The 20,034-nt window shown below is 39.1% G+C and overlaps 1 protein-coding gene across 1 annotated transcript in view; it reads left to right on the top strand.

Moving 5' to 3' along the window:
- The window catches only part of ATF2 (activating transcription factor 2), a 428,571-nt gene extending 415,049 nt beyond the window's left edge, over positions 1 to 13,522 (top strand). The window contains exon 10 of the mRNA XM_053698472.1: positions 11,251 to 13,522. Within this exon, the coding sequence (XP_053554447.1) occupies positions 11,251 to 11,465 (215 nt within the window). The 3' untranslated portion in view covers positions 11,466 to 13,522. The remainder of the gene's footprint in view (positions 1 to 11,250) is intronic.
- Positions 13,523 to 20,034: the final 6,512 nt, after the last annotated feature.

Below are 20,034 nucleotides of genomic sequence, written 5' to 3'. Positions count from 1 at the left end.
CAGTTATCTCATTTTGATTCTAGTGCCTTTGATTTATTTGAGTTGTTTTGAAATTTTTAAGAAAACTTAATTATTTTTTTGGATTTAATTTCTCAGCGGATTTAGCTGTTATTATTTTATCCCTCCCTCTCTAGTAACTCGTGGATTTCCACATCTTGGGTATTATATTCCATACGTCACTAGCTCATGGACTCTTGCCACTTACATGAAAGAAAACATAATTTATGTAAGAATTTACCTGATAAATTAATTTCTTTCATAGTGGCAAGAGTCCATGAGACCCATCCTTTTTTTGTGGTTATGATTTTTGTATTAAGCACTTTATTTTTTCCAGTTCCTCTTTTTGTATCCTTTTTACTCCTTCTTTTACACCCACCTCACATCTTGGCTACACGTTAACTAAGGTATGAGTGAGGTGGGAGGTGTATTTATAGGCATTTTGAGGTTTGGGAAACTTTGCCCCCTCCTGGTAGGAATATATATCTCATATGTCTCTAGCTCATGCACTCTTGCCACTATGAAATAAATGAATTTATCAGTTAAGTTCTTACATAAATTATGTTTTTTTGTTAGTTTCTTTAGGTATAGGTGCAAAATCTTTATACTACATCATTTGAATGCATGCTTGGTGATGACTTTGCAACTACTTTACCATGTTTTGAGATATAAAATACACTAGAGTTTTAGAAACACAAAATTTCAATTAAAAATCATTAGAAAATAAACAAAAATATAGAAAATATAGAGCTAATTATACATACAAGGAACATTTTATTTTTACTTTGTGATTACTTTTAACTCTTCTAGTGTCGTATGTGTCGGTATTTACAACATGTTACTCCTACTATCCTACTGATATTCAGATATATACTATATTGCAATAAATTATTTTCTTAAGAGTATGGAAAGGTCATACTTAACATGTGCATAAGTGCATTTCATCTTTAAAAAGAAGCATTTTTGCAATATACTTCAGTTAGCCAAAAATGCTTCTTGTAAAAGTTATTACTATTTTTCAGGAGCATACACACATGAGGGTGTGCACCAGTATCCAAACACCTTCTCAGAGAGTCAGCAATGGCTTGTATGTCACAAATAAGTCTTACACACCACCGCCAGCTCTCGGAGCTTGAGTACTGGTTCACAGTATTTCAACTGAAATACATCCTGGTACATTTCATTTTAACATTTCTATTCTTTTTAAAGGGACACTCAAGTCAAAATAAACTTTTATGATTTAGAAAGTGCATGCAATTTACTTTCATTATCACATTTTGCACAGTATTTTTATATTCACACTTTGTAGGGAACAAGGTCAATGTGCACAAGCTCACTGTGTATACGTATACTAGTCTGTGATTGGCTGATGTCTGTCATATGATACAGGAGGCCGGAAAATGAGAGAGCGAAAAAATCCTATATAATAAAAGGCCAAGTGTGTTTGTCCGAAACTGTCATGCGCAGTAGAGACTGCGCAAGGACAAACACACCTGGCCTTCCAACTGACCTCCTCCTGGCACCTGGCGTTGCGTGTGGTGGAGTGGGCGTGGCCGGCCGGGTGCGGCGTGCGGGGAGAGAGCACAAAAGAGAGGGGGAGAGAGCACAAAAGAAGGGGGAGAGAGCACAAAAGAGAGGGGCGAGAGAGAGCACAAAAGAGAGGGGGGAGAGAGAGCACAAAAGAGAGGGGGGAGAGAGAGCACAAAAGAGAGGGGGGAGAGAGAGCACAAAAGAGAGGGGGGAGAGAGAGCACAAAAGAGAGGGGGGAGAGAGAGCACAAAAGAGAGGGGGGAGAGAGAGTACAAAAGAGAGGGGGGGAGAGAGAGCACAAAAGAGAGGGGGGAGAGAGAGCACAAAAGAGAGGGGGGAGAGAGAGCACAAAAGAGAGGGGGAGAGAGAGCACAAAAGAGAGGGGAAGAGAGAGCACAAAAGAGAGGGGGAGAGAGAGAGCACAAAAGAGAGGGGGGAGAGAGCACAAAAGAGAGGGGGGAGAGAGCACAAAAGAGAGGGGGGAGAGAGCACAAAAGAGAGGGAGGAGAGAGCACAAAAGAGAGGGAGGAGAGAGCACAAAAGAGAGGGAGGAGAGAGCACAAAAGAGAGGGGGAGAGAGCACAAAAGAGAGGGGGGAGAGAGCACAAAAGAGAGGGGGAGAGAGCACAAAAGAGAGGGGGGAGAGAGAACACAAAAGAGAGGGGGGAGAGAGCACAAAAGAGAGGGGGGAGAGAGCACAAAAGAGAGGGAGGAGAAAGCGCAAAAGAGAGGGAGGAGAAAGCGCAAAAGAGAGGGAGGAGAAAGCGCAAAAGAGAGGGAGGAGAGAGCGCAAAAGAGAGGGGGAGAGAGCGCAAAAGAAAGGGGGGAGAGAGCGCAAAAGAGAGGGGGAGAGTGTGCAAAACAGAGGGGGAGAGAGAGCAAACGAGAGGAGAGAAAGAGCAAACAAGAGGAGAGAGAGAGAGCAAACGAGAGGAGAGAGAGAGCAAACGAGAGGGGGGAAGAGAGAGAGCAAAAGAGAGGTGAAGAGAGAGAGAGCAAAAGAGAGGGGGGAGAGAGAGAGCAAAAGAGAGGGGAGAGTGAGTGAGACAAAAAAAGAGAGGGGAGAGCGAGTGAGACAAAAAAAGAGAGGGGAGAGAGAGCAAAAGAGAGGGGAGAAAGAGAGAGAAAAAGAGAGGGGGGGATAGAGAGAGAGCAAGGGGTGGGACCGCTGTACTGCACAAAATGGCCCCTGTACATGGGCTTTAGGATTAGTTTGTCATAAAAAAATAAATCTACTGCTTGTTTGAAACTCAGAGTAGGTGTTGAATCATTGTCTTTTTATTATGCACTTGTTAATTGTGCTAATTTGAGTGGTCCTTTAAGTCACTTCTGTTGAATCAAGTCTCTAGGTTGATTTACAACATTGGACATACAACATTCTTAATCTGTTACTGGATCCCTGTGCCATTCTTCCTCCCAGTCTAAGCAGTCTTTTATATAAGGTGTCGACAAAGTATCAACCTTTTACAGGGAGGGTTTGATGAATGTGCTGGTGCAAAAATGATAAAAACAAAAGGAAATCACTGCAATAAAGTGTTTTCGTCATTCCCTGAATTTGCTAGTGACAGTTAAAAGAGCATTAGGCAATAGTTAGGTTATATAAACACAAATAAGGCACATGTTGTATGCTACCATATTTGTATCTGCTTTTGACATGGCTTTCCTGCTGGTTATAAAATCTGGAAGCTACCTTACGTTAACAAAATAGGCTTATAGGTGGAACAGTTTTCATTAGAGGCACAATTCAAAAGTGTTTCTGTCCCATCTAAATTGATGTCCTTATGCTGAAAAAAACAATTTTTTTGTGTGTTTGAGTTGTCCTTAACTGCTAATAACCAATAGAGTTCCATGATTAAGACTTATGCAATCATACTCTTCCTGTATTGTATACCCCTATCTCTCTACCCAGCACTACGGAAATTTACAGCGCTATACAAATAAATTATCATGATAATAAATATGTAATTATTATTATTTAATAATAATAATACATTTAATAATACATTTAACTTGCTGGAAGGCCACCCCTACCTTTCTTCCTCTTTTAAAAATCCAAAAGTTTAATTGTACAGCTTAAAAAAGAAAAACAGCTTGCCGTGAAAGGTCTAACATGTTTCGGCCTGTGGCCTTAATCATAGACTTGAAGTCTATGATTAAGGCCACAGGCCGAAACATGTTAGACCTTTCACTCCAAGCTGTTTTTCTTTTTTAAGCTGTACAATTAAACTTTTGGATTTTCAAACAGAAGATTTGTGCCAGGATCTTTTCATTTACCTATATATATATATTTTTTTTTGTTATGAGTAAAGTAAGAAATCTGGATAATCCTAGGATTACCCGGGTAAAACAGACATTACCCAAGTGGCTGTGGGTAAAGCCTGATGTGCTGTAATTCCCCCATCTTCACTATCTTTTTTGTCTCCGCCTGGGGGGTTCAAAGAAGACACCCTGGCAATCCTCTGGCATCCACCCCTTCGCCCCCCTTGAACCCCCCAGGCAGCGACAAAAAAGATAGTGAAGATGGGGAAATTACAGTGCATGCTATATATGTTTGATGCGGTGACTCGAGCGGATTTATGATCATACATCAGGCTTTACCCACAGCTGCTTGGGTAATGTACGTTTTACCCAGGTAATCCTAGGATTTCCCAATATCTGCCTTTAATTTAACTATAAATAAATATAACTTATTCTGCTATGTGCAGAATATTGTAATTTGAAATATTTATAGTAAATACATGATTAAAACCTTTATTAAAAATGAATATTGCATTAATATGCTTTTACATGTTTTCATCTACTTAACGGCAAAGGGCTCTAATGCACTTATATATATATATATATATATATGTGTGTGTATGTATGTATACATACATATGTATTTGTGTTTATGTGTGACTGTGTATATATGTATGTAAATACATATATAGACACATAATTACATATGTACACACATAAATATATCCATACATATATATCTTTAGAGATGTATAAGTATGTATCTCTATGTTAAAGCCCTTTGGCTGCCTTTTTTTTCTAACACCTGAGACCTCATATCTTTGAGCCCTTATAAATTTTTATTGCAATATTTTTTTTAAATACTTTTCAGCAGATAGTTTTATTATGAGTGTAACTGTACTTTGTAATGTATTTTTGATGTGCTTTGTGACACTTTTTTAATTTCGCAAAACAGTAAACCAGAGCTCAGAGGACGTGTTGTCCCAATGCGCGTTAACTTCAATGGCGCTCAAGCGATCACATTTACTTTCAACTTGTAATCCGAGCGAAAAAACCTGGATAAACCGCTTTTCGCTTGCGCATAACTGTTAGCACACCACTCGTAATCTGGCTCATAGTTTCTTAATCCCTTAGGTAGCAAAGCTTTTAAATAAGCAAAATGCCATAGTACTGTGCAAACATGCCATATTTATTACTGAACTAAATATCCCAAAGACCCAATTTAACCCCATAAAAGTGGGGGGTGGTGGCTGTTTTTATATATATATATATATATATATATAAAGGAAATATCCTTGTTGGTGGATTTTCAGCAAGTAGTTGCAGGTGGATAAAAAGGGGCAAATACGAATACCTTGGCCTAGATTTAGAGTTCTACGGCCAAAGGGGTGCGTTAGCTACGCGTGCTTTTTTCTGGCCGCACCTTTTAAATACCTCTGGTATTGAGAGTTCACAGAATGGCTGCGTTAGGCTCCAAAAAAGGAGCGTAGAGCATATTTACCGCAACTTCAACTCTCGATACCAGCGGTGCTTACGGACGCGGCCAGCTTCAAAAAACGTGCTCGTGCACGATTCCCCCATAGAAAACAATGGGGCTGTTTGACCTGCCAAAAAGCCGTGTTCAGCTCCTAACGCAGCCCCATTATTTTCTATGGGGAAACACTTCCTACGTCTGCACCTAACACTCTAACATGTACCCCGAGTCTAAACACCCCTAACCTTACACTTATTAACCCCTATTCTGCCGCTCCCGCTATCGCTGACACCTGCATATTTTTTTTAACCCCTAATCTGCCGCTCCGTAAACCGCCGCTACTTACATTATCCCTATGTACCCCTAATCTGCTGCCCCTAACACCGCTGACCCCTATATTATATTTATTAACCCCTAATCTGCCCCCCACAACGTCGCCTCCACCTGCCTACACTTATTAACCCCTAATCTGCCGAGCCGACCGCACCACTATTATAATAAAGTTATTAACCCCTAATCCGCCTCACTCCCACCTCAATAACCCTATAATAAATAGTATTAACCCCTAATCTGCCCTCCCTAACATCACTGACACCTAACTTCAAGTATTAACCCCTAATCTGCCGACTGGAGCTCACCGCTATTCTAATAAATGGATTAACCCCTAAAGCTAAGTCTAACCCTAACACTAACACCCCCCTAAGTTAAATATAATTTAAATCTAACGAAATAAATTAACTCTTATTAAATAAATTATTCCTATTTAAAGCTAAATACTTACCTGTAAAATAAATCCTAATATAGCTACAATATAAATTATAATTATATTATAGCTATTTTAGGATTAATATTTATTTTACAGGTAACTTTGTATTTATTTTAACCAGGTACAATAGCTATTAAATAGTTAAGAACTATTTAATAGCTAAAATAGTTAAAATAATTACAAAATTACCTGTAAAATAAATCCTAACCTAAGTTACAATTAAACCTAACACTACACTATCAATAAATTAATTAAATAAAATACCTACAATTATCTACAATTAAACCTAACACTACACTATCAATAAATTAAATACAATACCTACAAATAAATACATTTAAATAAACTAACTAAAGTACAAAAAATAAAAAAGAACTAAGTTACAAAAAATAAAAAAATATTTACAAACATTAGAAAAATATTACAACAATTTTAAACTAATTACACCTACTCTAAGCCCCCTAATAAAATAACAAAGACCCCCAAAATAAAAAAATGCCCTACCCTATTCTAAATTACAAAAGTTCAAAGCTCTTTTACCTTACCAGCCCTGAACAGGGCCCTTTGCGGGGCATGCCCCAAAGAATTCAGCTCTTTTGCCTGTAAAAAAACACACACAATACCCCCCCCCCAACATTACAACCCACCACCCACATACCCCTAATCTAACCCAAACCCCCCTTAAATAAACCTAACACTAAGCCCCTGAATATCTTCCTACCTTCTCTTCACCTCGCCGGGTATCACACCGATCGGTGATGGCTCCAAAATCTTCATCCAACCCAAGCGGGGGCTAGACATCCATCATCCGGCGGCTGAAGAGGTCCAGAAGAGGCTCCAAAGTCTTCATCCTATCCGGGAAGAAGAGGCGATCCAGACCGGCAACCATCTTGATCCAAGCGGCATCTTCTATCTTCATCCGATGAGGAAAGGCTCCATCGTGAAGACCTCCAGCGCGGATCAATCTTCTTCCGACGACGTTCAACTGAAGAATGACGGTTCCTTTAAGGGACGTCATCCAAGATGGCGTCCCTCGAATTCCGATTGGCTGATAGGATTCTATCAGCCAATCGGAATTAAGGTAGGAAAATTCTGATTGGCTGATGGAATCAGCCAATCAGAATCAAGTTCAATCCGATTGGCTGATCCGATCAGCCAATCAGATTGAGCTTGCATTCTATTGGCAGATCGGAACAGCCAATAGAATGCAAGCTCAATCTGATTGGCTGATCGGATCAGCCAATCGGAACAGCCAATAGAATGCAAGCTCAATCTGATTGGCTGATCGGAGGTAATAACTTTATTATAGTAGCAGTGCGGTCCGCTCGGCAGATTAGGGGTTAATAAGTGTATGTAGGTGGAGGCGACGTTGAGGGGGGGCAGATTAGGGGTTAATAAATATAATATAGGGGTCGGCGGTGTTAGGGGCAGCAGATTAGGGGTACATAAGGATAACGTAGGTGGCGGCTCTTTGCGGTCGGCAGATTAGGGGTTAATTATTGTAGGTAGCTGGCGGCGACGTTGTGGGGGCAGGTTAGGGGTTAATAAATATAATATAGGGGTCGGCGGTGTTAGGGGTAGCAGATTAGGGGTACATAAGTATAACGTAGGTGGCGGTCGGCAGATTAGGGGTTAAAAAAAATTAATTGAGTGGCGGCGATGTGGGGGGACCTAGGTTTAGGGGTACATAGGTAGTTTATGGGTGTTAGTGTACTTTAGAGCAGTGATTTTTAAACTTTTTTTTGCCGTGGCACACTTTTTTACATTAAAAAATCCTGTGGCACACCACCATCCCAAAATTTAAAAAAAATCACACATTGTAGCCTAATACAGCATATATATATATACACATACACACAAACACACACATACTGTATGTATTGTGCTGTTATGCCATGCCTCCTACAAACTACCCCTGCACTGGGAGTAAAATACAAGCAAAGTTTAAAAAATATGTCACACTGTTGTCAGTCTGCCGTGGCACACCTGAGGATCTCTCACGGCACACTAGTGTGCCACGGCACACTGGTTGAAAAACACTGCTTTAGAGCACAGTAGTTAAGAGCTTTATAAACCGGCGTTAGCCCAGAAAGCTCTTAACTACTGACTTTTTTCTGCGGCTGGAGTTTTGTCGTTAGAATTCTAACGCTCACTTCAGACACGACTCTAAATACCGGAGTTAGAAAGATCCCATTGAAAAGATAGGATACGCAATTGACGTAAAGGGATCTGCGGTATGGAAAAGTCGCGGCTGCAAAGTGAGCGTTAGACCCTTTCCTGACTGACTCCAAATACCGGCGGTAGCCTAAAACCAGCGTTAGGAGCCTCTAACGCTGGTTTTGACGGCTAACGCCAAACTCTAAATCTAGCCGCTTGTGTCTCCTGTGTGAATACCATTAAGCACATGAATGGGCAAGCCCACACCTTTGCAACATGTAATAGGTCTGCACCCACACGATGTCATTCATGACAGTACCAAGAAGGGTCCTCATTTAGGTATAATGGTAAACTATCCCACATATCTTATTTACCCCATAAACTTATAAATCTTGAAAACATAGTCACCCATTAAATATTTGCTTAGGCATAAGCTTCAAATGTCACTGTTCTGTACATTTGTTTACTCCATGTTCCAGCTCTGAAAAGATTTTTTTTTTAACTCATAGGGTTAGTAAAAAAAAAAAAAAAAAAGAAAATGTATTACCCTCATAAAAGTAAACACCTTGAAATAAAAAAGAGGCCTTCTATGAAAAGGGCTTCAAAGATCAGTGCTCCTCTTTTTTTATGTATGTTTTAATCCAATAGTGATCACAGCCCACAAATTTGCAATATGCCATAGGCCTGTGAAAGCCTGACATTTTCAAAACATAACTAAAATATGCCATTATGGTTGAACCATGCCATAAATCCAGTTTATTCCAATAAAATTAAATATTTTCTAAAAGTGCACAACTCAAGCAATTCAAAATTCCACACAAAGAGAACATACGGATGGGGAGAGTACTTGGGGATTATGTAAGGGAGAGAGTGTATCTAGGGGAGTACATGGGGTGAAAGATGTGTGTGAAGCATGGGAAAGTTCTGGAGGTGTTGGTAAGAGTAGAATAGATCCTGGGGTGTTATTTAATGGTGAAAAGTGCCTTTAACCCCTTAAGCCATTTGGATGTAGGTACTACGTCGCAGAGTACATTGCCTAGCATACCTTGTATTTATGCCCAACCTTCTGGTTTATGCTGCGTTCCCCGCTGTTAGCTTTGACAGTGAAGATTGCTGCCAGAGGTGGAAGAACTACTGATCATTCTTCCTTTACCATATGAAGGGAGGTGGCCTTGCAGTGATGCCGTGGAGGTTTGGGAGCAATGGTTGGAGACGGGCGTGCAGCACATCACAGAAGGGGGAGGGTTCCCTACTCTACAGAAAATTTTTTGAGAGTGGGAGGGATGAGCTGCTACACTACAGAAACGGCTGAGGAAGGGGGGGCATGTTAACAATCGCTTGGAGGGGAGGGAGAGGTGGGATCCCTACACTACAGAAACATTGTTATTAATAAATAATAATAAAAAGAAAATTATTATAAACTGGGTACGGCCCTAAAACTGCATACTGGCAGACTATCTGCCAGTAGGTAAGATGGTGGTAACCAGTGGGGGTGAGAGGGAATAGAGCTGTTTGGGAGGGATCAGGGGGTGGGAGGTGTTCAGTGGAAGAGTAATCTCTACACTGCAGCTAAAATTAACCTTACAAGCTACCTGATTAACCCCTTCACTGTCGAGAATATTAGAAGTGTGGTGTGCAACTGCAATTGGTAACCTTCGAATTACCAAAAAGCAAAGGCAAAGCCATATATGTTTACTTATATAACAAAATGGGCATAGATCAATACCATACGCTGTCGGCATTTCTCATTGCACAAGCAGTTCTGGTGAACTGCTTGTGCAATGCCGCCCCCTGCTGATTCGCAGCCAATCGGCCGCTAGCAGGGGGTGTCAATCAACCCGATCGTATGTGATCGTACGGATTGCTGTCCGCCGCCTCAGAGGTGGCGGACGAGTTAAGGAGCAGCGGTCTTAAGACCACTGCTTCTTAACTTATGTTTCCGGCGAGCCTAAAGGCTCGCACGAAAACAGATGCATCAAGCTCCATACTTTCTGTTTAAATTGAGTGATGGCAAAAATGCTAAAAATTCTCCAGTACTTTGGGCAAGTTGTCCTCTGGAATTCCTGGTCCTTGAGGGGTTAAGTGAGTGTATAATTGGGATAGGGTGCTAGGGTATGGTTCATAAAAGTGGGAGAGGGCCTGTTGGGTGTTATTAAGGGTCAAAGAGTGATGAGTATGTATGTAAGAACAATAAAACCAAACAGAAAGCAAAACATGCCACCACAGGTGTCAAGTGCCTTACCTTCTTTGTGACATAATCAGCGGCTACACCTATGTGAATAAAGTTAAGCGTGTATTTAAATATCAAGGCATGTTGTCCAAATCATATTCAACATAATGGATTGTATTAAACAGTGAATTTCATTTTATCATAGCAAATGTAAACCATGTTCTTTATTTTACCTTAGTAATTGATGTTTAACCATCCCATAAAACTCAAGCTTATCTAAAAAAGACTCCCTATAACCCTCCACTGTCTGAAAGATTAACTATTTCAATATCTTGAAAGGGTAAACAATTGGTTTTGTGGAATAATATTTGTGAAATGCACTTAAACAGCATTACTGTATAGTTAATCTTTTAGTCAGAGGAGGCAATGTTATTTGTGTTCTGATGATGGGCTGATATTATAAATACTATCTTCATGTGTAGCAATAGTCAATAAATAGGTCACAAAGGGACATATCAACATAATATATTCATATATATATACTGTATATAACAAGTGGAAGAAGGCACTCTCTAGTCTTTTCAAGCATTTCAAGAGTACTTTATTTGAAAAAGTGCGACGTTTCAGAGACACACTGAGGAAGGGGAGTGTGTCCTCGAAACGTCACGCTTTTTCTAATAAAGTACACTTGAAAAGACCAGAGAGTGCCTTCTTCCACTTGTTATATCTAACTGTTGGCACCCTGGCAGCTGTTATTAAGGTGAGAGTGCCCTTTTCTGAACTGTGTATATATATATATATATATATATATATATAATTATTTTTTATTATTATTATTTCTTAATAAATTGCATCGCTCTTTATATGTAGATACAAATTTTGTGTGATATTAAGCCTTTCCTGTTTTCTGTTCATTAGATGTTGAAAAGGATGAGAGCTCAGAAGACATTTCATTACCTAACAGCCCACAAACAGAAGCTATTCAACACAGTTCAATCAGCACTTCCAATGGAGTCAGCTCCACCTCAGTGGCAGAAGCAATAGCAACGTCAGTCCTCACACAGATGGCGGATCAGAGTTCAGAACCGCCAGTTGTAATGGCTACACCTCCTGCACAGCCTTCAGGGAGTTGATTAAAATCACCTGCAATTCGCCATGTCTTAGAAAATGATTGGTGACTTTAGAGGGAAAATAAATAAATAAAAAAGGCCAGTCTTTTAAAAGGAGACGCTAGCCTAAAATAAATTATTTTTTACATAATAGCCACTCATGGGCAGGTTCTATTCTTGTTCAGGACGTGTTTATTTGTCATAGCTTATTTCTGTTTGTTTACTTGTTGCATTCTGTTAGTTTTTGTCATATATATGATATGTTGAAGTATGGTAATTTGCAAAGTGTAAATTGTTTTCAATGTTTAAAACGATATCAGGGTGACCTTTTAAATTTAGAGGATGTGGTAGTGACTGCTCTATGGCATTTATACCAAAGTTCTGCATAGTCCCCTTTTGACCTTGATGTGAAGGTCATAATGCACTAGGCACTAGGAAGAACGACATGGTCGGCTTGCTTTTAATCGGTTTTGCCTTTTATTTTGCACATTCAAAGGGAGAAACTTTTAATTATTGTTTTGTGTAGAATCTTTTAGCTTTATAATATAGATTTTTTTTTAACTTGCACATGTTATGTGATTTATGAACTTGCTAGCGATCAAAACAACCCTCTTTATCTTTACAGTTTTAATGTATGTAAAAGACAAATATTTTCTCTTTTTTTGGAGAAGCTGTAGTCAAAGTGCAATTTGTTTGTTTTGATGCTTTTTGGCAAGACTTATGAAATAGTGAAAACCTTACTTGTGCTGTGTTAGTTTCTTAGCATTAGGTAGAAAAAAATATGGCGTTCTGCATCTTTATGTGTTTAAATTAGCCTGAACTTTTACCATTAGTGTGACGGTCAGAAAAAGCCTACAGACCTACAGTACATTGGACAATTCAAAACATATTTTTGTCGTATTTGCAAGCTAACTTGTACTTAAATTTTGTGTAAACACTGTCTTCTTTCTGTAGCAAATTTTGATACTTATGGAGAAACAAATCAGTATCTATCTTGCAAATGTTAATATCATGTTGGGAATTCTGTGAGTCGGGGGCAGGAGGGAGGGCTTTGTGAAGGGAAAGAATGGATCGGTAGTTTTGCCAGCAAATGATTCTTGAATGTTTAATGATGCCTTTAAAGAGATGCTGGCTCATAGGAAATAGTTTAAAAAAAAGTCTTCTGTATGTTGTTTAAAAATGAACATTCCATGAGATGATTGTAGAATATGCATTCTCTCTATCCAGATGTCTTTAGGATATTGAGACCTCTTAATGTGCCATTATCTTTTCAGATTCAACACTCGTTCGAAATGCAATATTTCAAATAGGCTCAATAGTAAATGAAAGTGTTTACATGGGTTTCAGTTCGAATCTCTCATAATCTTTCTCCGTATTCACAGTGAAAACATTGGCTATTTATCTGTAATACAGTAAATAATAATGACTTTATTTCCTATCTCTAAAGACAAATTGTTTTGCCTTGCATTTCATGATATATGTTTCAAATGCAATTATTTGAACAATGGTGGTAGAAAAAATTATGGAAATGACATTTCAAACTGCAGTAATAGGTTAAAGTCAGTATGAACTAATATCTGATACAAGTATAAATAATACAATTTGAGACAATGTAAATTATATTTTAATCCCTTGAACTGGCTAACCTCAGTGATATAAAATGTGAATTCTGCAAGAAAGCTTTATATTTCATTACAATGTGTTTTTTTGTTTTGTTTTGTTTTTCTATTACGGGATAATTCATTAGTTAATTATTATTATGACTTTTCAGTACACTTTATTTATATATTTTTCAGATGTTTTTGTAATATAAAAATAATGCAGCTGTAAACTTAAATCATGTTGCAAGTGTGAAGAGCAAATGTAGATGTTGAATGGTGTTTGTTACGATGTTGGAATAATGTCCATCTGTGCATCAATAGAAAAATGAATTGTTATGAATCTGTCAATTCCATTTCACACTTTGTCATACTCTATTTGCAACTCAAAATCATTGAATTTGGCATCTCACAAACTGTACTCTTGAGTATAGTTTGCATGAGCAAATCCTGTGTAAGAAAAATAAAAATCTGTTAATGAAATTTGTTTTATTTGTTATAATATTGAGTTACAGCTTGATTATGGTATATTTGCATACATGATTTATTTATTGGGGCCGAATTATCAAGCTCCGAATAGAGCTTGATGCCCCTGTTTCCGTGTGAGCCTTCAGGCTCGCCGGAAACAGCAGTTATGAAGTCTTAAGACCGCTGCTCCATATCTGGTCCGTCTGCTCTAAGGCTGCGGATATCGATCCGCTGATCCTATACAATCAGGCTGATTGACACCCCCTGCTAGCGGCCGATTGGCTGCGAATCTGCAGAGGGCGGCATTGCACAAGCAGTTCACAAGAACTGCTTGTGCAGTGATAAATGCAGACAGCGTATGCTGTTGGCATTCATCAATGTGTGTCGGACATGATCTGCTGTGCGGATCATGTCGGACAGACCGATGATAAATCGGCCCCATAGCTTACATTAAATTAATAAGCATTTATGTAAACTGGAAAGAGCCATTGCTGCCGTTGCTATTAACATCTGATTTGATCATTCTTTAACAATCTTAGATTGTTTTCTTTTTAAATTTGTGTAAATAAATAAATAAAAATAACATTACATGTAAAGGGAAAACACATACACTGTGTGCAGAATTATTAGGCAAATGAGTATTTTGACCACATCATCCTCTTTATGCATGTTGTCTTACTCCAAGCTGTATAGGCTTGAAAGACTACTACCAATTAAGCATATTAGGTGATGTGCATCTCTGTAATGAGAAGGGGTGTGGTCTAATGACATCAACACCCTATATCAGGTGTGCATAATTATTAGGCAACTTCCTTTCCTTTGGCAAAATGGGTCAAAAGAAGGACTTGACAGGCTCAGAAAAGTCAAAAATAGTGAGATATCTTGCAGAGGGATGCAGCACTCTTAAAATTGAAAAGCTTCTGAAGCGTGATCATCGAACAATCAAGCGTTTCATTCAAAATAGTCAACAGGGTCGCAAGAAGCGTGTGGAAAAACCAAGGCGCAAAATAACTGCCCATGAACTGAGAAAAGTCAAGCGTGCAGCTGCCAAGATGCCACTTGCCACCAGTTTGGCCATATTTCAGAGCTGCAACATCACTGGAGTGCCCAAAAGTACAAGGTGTGCAATACTCAGAGACATGGCCAAGGTAAGAAAGGCTGAAAGACGACCACCACTGAACAAGACACACAAGCTGAAACGTCAAGACTGGGCCAAGAAATATCTCAAGACTGATTTTTCTAAGGTTTTATGGACTGATGAAATGAGAGTGAGTCTTGATGGGCCAGATGGATGGGCCCGTGGCTGGATTGGTAAAGGGCAGAGAGCTCCAGTCCGACTCAGACGCCAGCAAGGTGGAGGTGGAGTACTGGTTTGGGCTGGTATCATCAAAGATGAGCTTGTGGGGCCTTTTCGGGTTGAGGATGGAGTCAAGCTCAACTCCCAGTCCTACTGCCAGTTTCTGGAAGACACCTTCTTCAAGCAGTGGTACAGGAAGAAGTCTGCATCCTTCAAGAAAAACATGATTTTCATGCAGGACAATGCTCCATCACACGCGTCCAAGTACTCCACAGCGTGGCTGGCAAGAAAGGGTATAAAAGAAGAAAATCTAATGACATGGCCTCCTTGTTCACCTGATCTGAACCCCATTGAGAACCTGTGGTCCATCATCAAATGTGAGATTTACAAGGAGGGAAAACAGTACACCTCTCTGAACAGTGTCTGGGAGGCTGTGGTTGCTGCTGCACGCAATGTTGATGGTGAACAGATCAAAACACTGACAGAATCCATGGATGGCAGGCTTTTGAGTGTCCTTGCAAAGAAAGGTGGCTATATTGGTCACTGATTTGTTTTTGTTTTGTTTTTGAATGTCAGAAATGTATATTTGTGAATGTTGAGATGTTATATTGGTTTCACTGGTAAAAATAAATAATTGAAATGGGTATATATTTGTTTTTTGTTAAGTTGCCTAATAATTATGCACAGTAATAGTCACCTGCACACACAGATATCCCCCTAAAATAGCTATAACTAAAAACAAACTAAAAACTACTTCCAAAACTATTCAGCTTTGATATTAATGAGTTTTTTGGGTTCATTGAGAACATGGTTGTTGTTCAATAATAAAATTAATCCTCAAAAATACAACTTGCCTAATAATTCTGCACTCCCTGTATAAAGGTGGCGCTCTCAATAAGGTGTTTTTTTTTATTTAGCTCAATGCATCAGCAACGTCTTGTCCACATTTTGTCTTAACGACTGCTTTAACTCTGGCATTGGTTCTACAAGTTTGTGCAACATTTTACAACCACATTATTCCATCATTCAGTTGGAGCTTCCCAGAGATTGTCTAGAGATGTCACAATGTGTTTCTCCTTTTTCCCTTTTCAGATGTTCCCAAAGATGTTCAATGGGGTTGAGAGAAACCATGCAAATTAGCATTGAATGCTTTTCCTTGGTCTTCCTAGCACAGCTTTGATGTGTGCTTTACAATCATTGTCTTGGTGAAAAATGAATCCTCTTCCATTCAACTTAGATAGCATTGCTCCAGAATAAAATGCTTGGGTCATAGTGCACTTGATCTTGTACAGGTCACCAAGTCTAGAATCATGCTAATTATTTCTGCAACTCAATATAATTAATGTTATGTTTTACACCATGCTGTTGGGTGAACTCTGCAATTGCACCCAAAATGTTCATATTTCGATTTGTCAATAAACAGGACGGTTTTCAGGTTTTCAACTGTGAAATGACTGTATTGTTTGCTCCATAGAGGCCTATTTAAGAAAGGTCTTGCAGACCTGATCCTACAGTGCGGATCAGGTCCGCAAGACCTCGCTGAATGCGGAGAGCTGCTGGTGCAACGCCGCCCCCTGAAGACTCGCTGCCACTAGCAGGGGTGTGTCAATCAACCCGATGGTACTTGATCGGGTTGAATTGCGATGATTCCTGTCCGCCTCATAAGAGCAGGGGGACAGGGTTATGGAGCAGCGGGCTGCAGTACGCTCTCCGTATTCAGCATTGCACCAGCAGCTCACAACCAATGGGCCGCCAGCAGGGGGTGTCAATCAGCCCGATCGTACTCGATCGGGTTGATTTCCGGCGATGTCTGTCCGCCTGCTCAGAGCAGGGGGACAGGTTATGGAGCAGCGGTCTTTGTGACCGCTGCGTCATAACTGCTGTTTCTGGCGAGTCTGAAGGCTCATCAGAAACACAGGCCATCAAGCTCCTTTCAGAGCTTGATAGATAGGCCCCTGGGACTCTGCCAAAATCCCCAAGTTTCCATAAGTAGAAAAGTTAATGTCCACAGCACTGTAGTTAATTTCTCTCTCTATTAAACAGACATCAAGCGACGTTTCGGGTTCAATTAACATTCATGCTTGCAATTATATGTTACAAATTACTTTTTAAATACTTTCAAATTCGCGCCAACCACAAACACGTGGTTGTACCGCCATCTACTGGTCAAAAAGTATCATTACAATCTTTTTAATAATTTGTAACTGACATAATACATTTATTAACACTTTGTTACCATTATCATTTAATATTGATTCAGAGGAATATGTTTAATTTAATCAGCTCAAATTATGAAAATCTTTTATTATTCTTTACAATATTACTCTGAATCAACTTCACATATTAAAATGTTTACAAATATGTACTAAAACTGCATACAAGAATATAGACCAATCATAGTCTCTATTGAGGCCCTTCGGAGTTAAGAAATCTAGCTCATGTATCCAATACATGTCCTTTTATTTAAGGAGTTTTTCTCTGTCTGCCCCATTTCTTTGTGGAGTGACACTGTCAATCACCTGCTACCTTAGTTGGCTGATTTGATGTCCACACTTAAGAAAATGGTTAGCGACTGGTGCTTCCTAGTTCTTGCATCTTATATTTGAACGATGCTGGCTCATCCTGTCCCTTACCATGCGGGTGGTCTCACCCACATAGATAAGGTAAGCAAAAGGTAGGGAACAGCAGCCAAAACAATGAGGCACAGGAGCCAGGAAGCAGCCACCTCATCCCCATCAAGTGAAACTCCAAAAAGAAAGGGTACTCCAGCCTTTGCAGTTTAAAGTAAAATTACCTTTATTGTGCCATGGGCCACAAAATAAACAACGTTTCAGACCTATATTAGGTCCTTAGTCATGTCTATCTGTGTATGCAGAGAGACTGCCTTTATACAAGTAAACGGTGCAAATCAACTGCACATTAATTGTACAACAGCGCCATCTAATGCTGACAATTTTTATAACATTTTTGAATGTTATAAACATTGTCAGCATTAGATGGCGCTGTTGTACAATTAATGTGCAGTTGATTTGCACCTGTGCAGTTGATTTGCACCTGTACTTGTATAAAGGCAGTCTCTCTGCATACACAGATAGACATGACTAAGGACCTAATATAGGTCTGAAACATTGTTTATTTTGTGGACCAAGGCACAATAAAGGTCATTTTACTTTAAACTGCAAAGGCTGGAGTACCCTTTCTTTTTGGAGTTTCACCCACATAGATAAGGGAACAGCTACACTTGATAAGGTATATGACAAAAGTAGATTTTAGTAGAAATTTATTTATTCTATATGTTTTACCATTTCTAGGGTGGAAGAAAAAAATTGCCTTTTTTCATAGAACTGCAACTCATACACCCCAAACAGCGGTAGCAGCCTACATTTTTTTTACCTAGGAAAGTTAGTTTATCTTTTCTTCTTGAACCCAAATCTGTGTTGGTAAGGTGATCTCGTAAGTTTTTAACTCTCCTATAGGCCACTTATAGGGGACTCTTAAACATCTTAACATCCCTATTACACTCTTGTATTATGTGCCAGTGTTTCCTTACAATGCAAGCTACTTTTTCACTATGGGGACCATATTGTGACACAATGACTAATCATTCTTTTTTGCCCTTCATTTCACTATCTGGTTTTACTTTAAGATTTACCATATGTTTCTCCAACAGTGAACTGGCTATCCCCTCTCTATAAATTTCTGTTTCATTTCTATCATTCTTACTTCTTTGCTGTTTTTATCTCTGACTATTCTATCTACTCTTAGAAGTTGGATTTTTGGGAGTGAGTCTACCAGTCTCCTAGGGTGAAAGCTACTGTAGCTTAAAGGGACACTAATCCCAAAATTTTTCTTTCATGATTCAAATAGAGAATACAATTTTAAACAACATTCTAATTTGCTTCATTATTTAGCTATCCTTTGTTGAAGAAATAACAAAGCACATTTGTGAGCCAATCACACAAGGCATCTTTGTGCAGCAACCAATCAGCAGCTACTGGGCCTATCTAGATATGCTTTTCAGCAAAGTGTATCAAGAGCATGAAGCAAATTAGATATTAGAAGTAAATTAGAAAGTTGTTAAAAATTGCATGCTCTTTCTAAATCATAAAAGAAAAAATGTGGGTTTCAAGTCCCTTTAATTGTGTGTTTTTATCAGTTTCCTTTTCTCTTGTAAGGTGTATCCAGTCCACGGATCATCCATTACTTGTGGGATATTCTCATTCCCAACAGGAAGTTGCAAGAGGACACCCACAGCAGAGCTGTAATATAGCTCCTCCCCTAACTGTCATAGCCAGTCATTCTCTTGCAACTCTCAACAAGCAAGGACGTTGTAGGAGAGAGTGGTTAAATATAGCTAGTTTATTTTCCTCAATCAAAAGTTTGTTATTTTTAAATAGTACCGGAGTTGTGCTATTTTATCTCAGGCAGTAAATAGAAGAAGAATCTGCCTGAGGTTTCTATGATCTTAGCAGGTTGTAACTAAGATCCATTGCTGTTCTCACACATGACTGAAGAGAGAGGTAACTTCAGCGGGGGAATGGCGTGCAGTTTATTCTGCTATGAGGTATGTGCAGTTATAATTTCCACATGGCTGGCTTAAATTTTGACTAGAAACAATTTCCACTGTTGTAGTATAAAAGTTACAGTTGGTGCAGTTAAAATTACAAACTGTGACATCCAGCTTCCCTCAAAGGCCCTCTGAATGCTATAGGACATCTCTAAAGGGCCCAAAGGCTTTCCAAAGTCGTTTATTGGGGAAGGTAGGGCCACAGCTTGCTGTGGCAGTTGGTTGTGACTGTTAAAAAACGTCTATTTCGTTTTTTGATCCGTTTTTTGAACTAAGGGGTTAATCATCCATTTGCAAGTGGGTGCAATGCTCTGTTAGCCTATTATACACACTGTAAAAATTTCGTTTGATTTACTGCATTTTTTTCACTGTTTTTCAAATTCTGACAAAATTTGTTTCTCTTAAAGGCACAGTACCGTTTTTTATATTTGCTTGTTAACTTGATTTAAAGTGTTTTCCAAGCTTGCTAGTCTCATTGCTATTCTGTATAAACATGTCTGACATAGAAGAAACTCCTTGTTTATTATGTTTAAAAGCCATGGTGGAACCCCCTCTTAGAATGTGTACCAAATGTACTGATTTCATTTTATGCAATAAAGATCATTTTCTGTCCTTAAAAAATTTATCACCAGAGGAATCTGACGAGGGGGAAGTTATGCCGAC

Source organism: Bombina bombina, chromosome 1 (genome assembly GCF_027579735.1).
Source record: "Bombina bombina isolate aBomBom1 chromosome 1, aBomBom1.pri, whole genome shotgun sequence".
Classification (NCBI taxonomy): Eukaryota; Metazoa; Chordata; class Amphibia; order Anura; family Bombinatoridae; genus Bombina; species Bombina bombina.
Note: the sequence above shows the minus strand (reverse complement) of the source record. Positions and strands in the feature narration are given on the sequence as shown.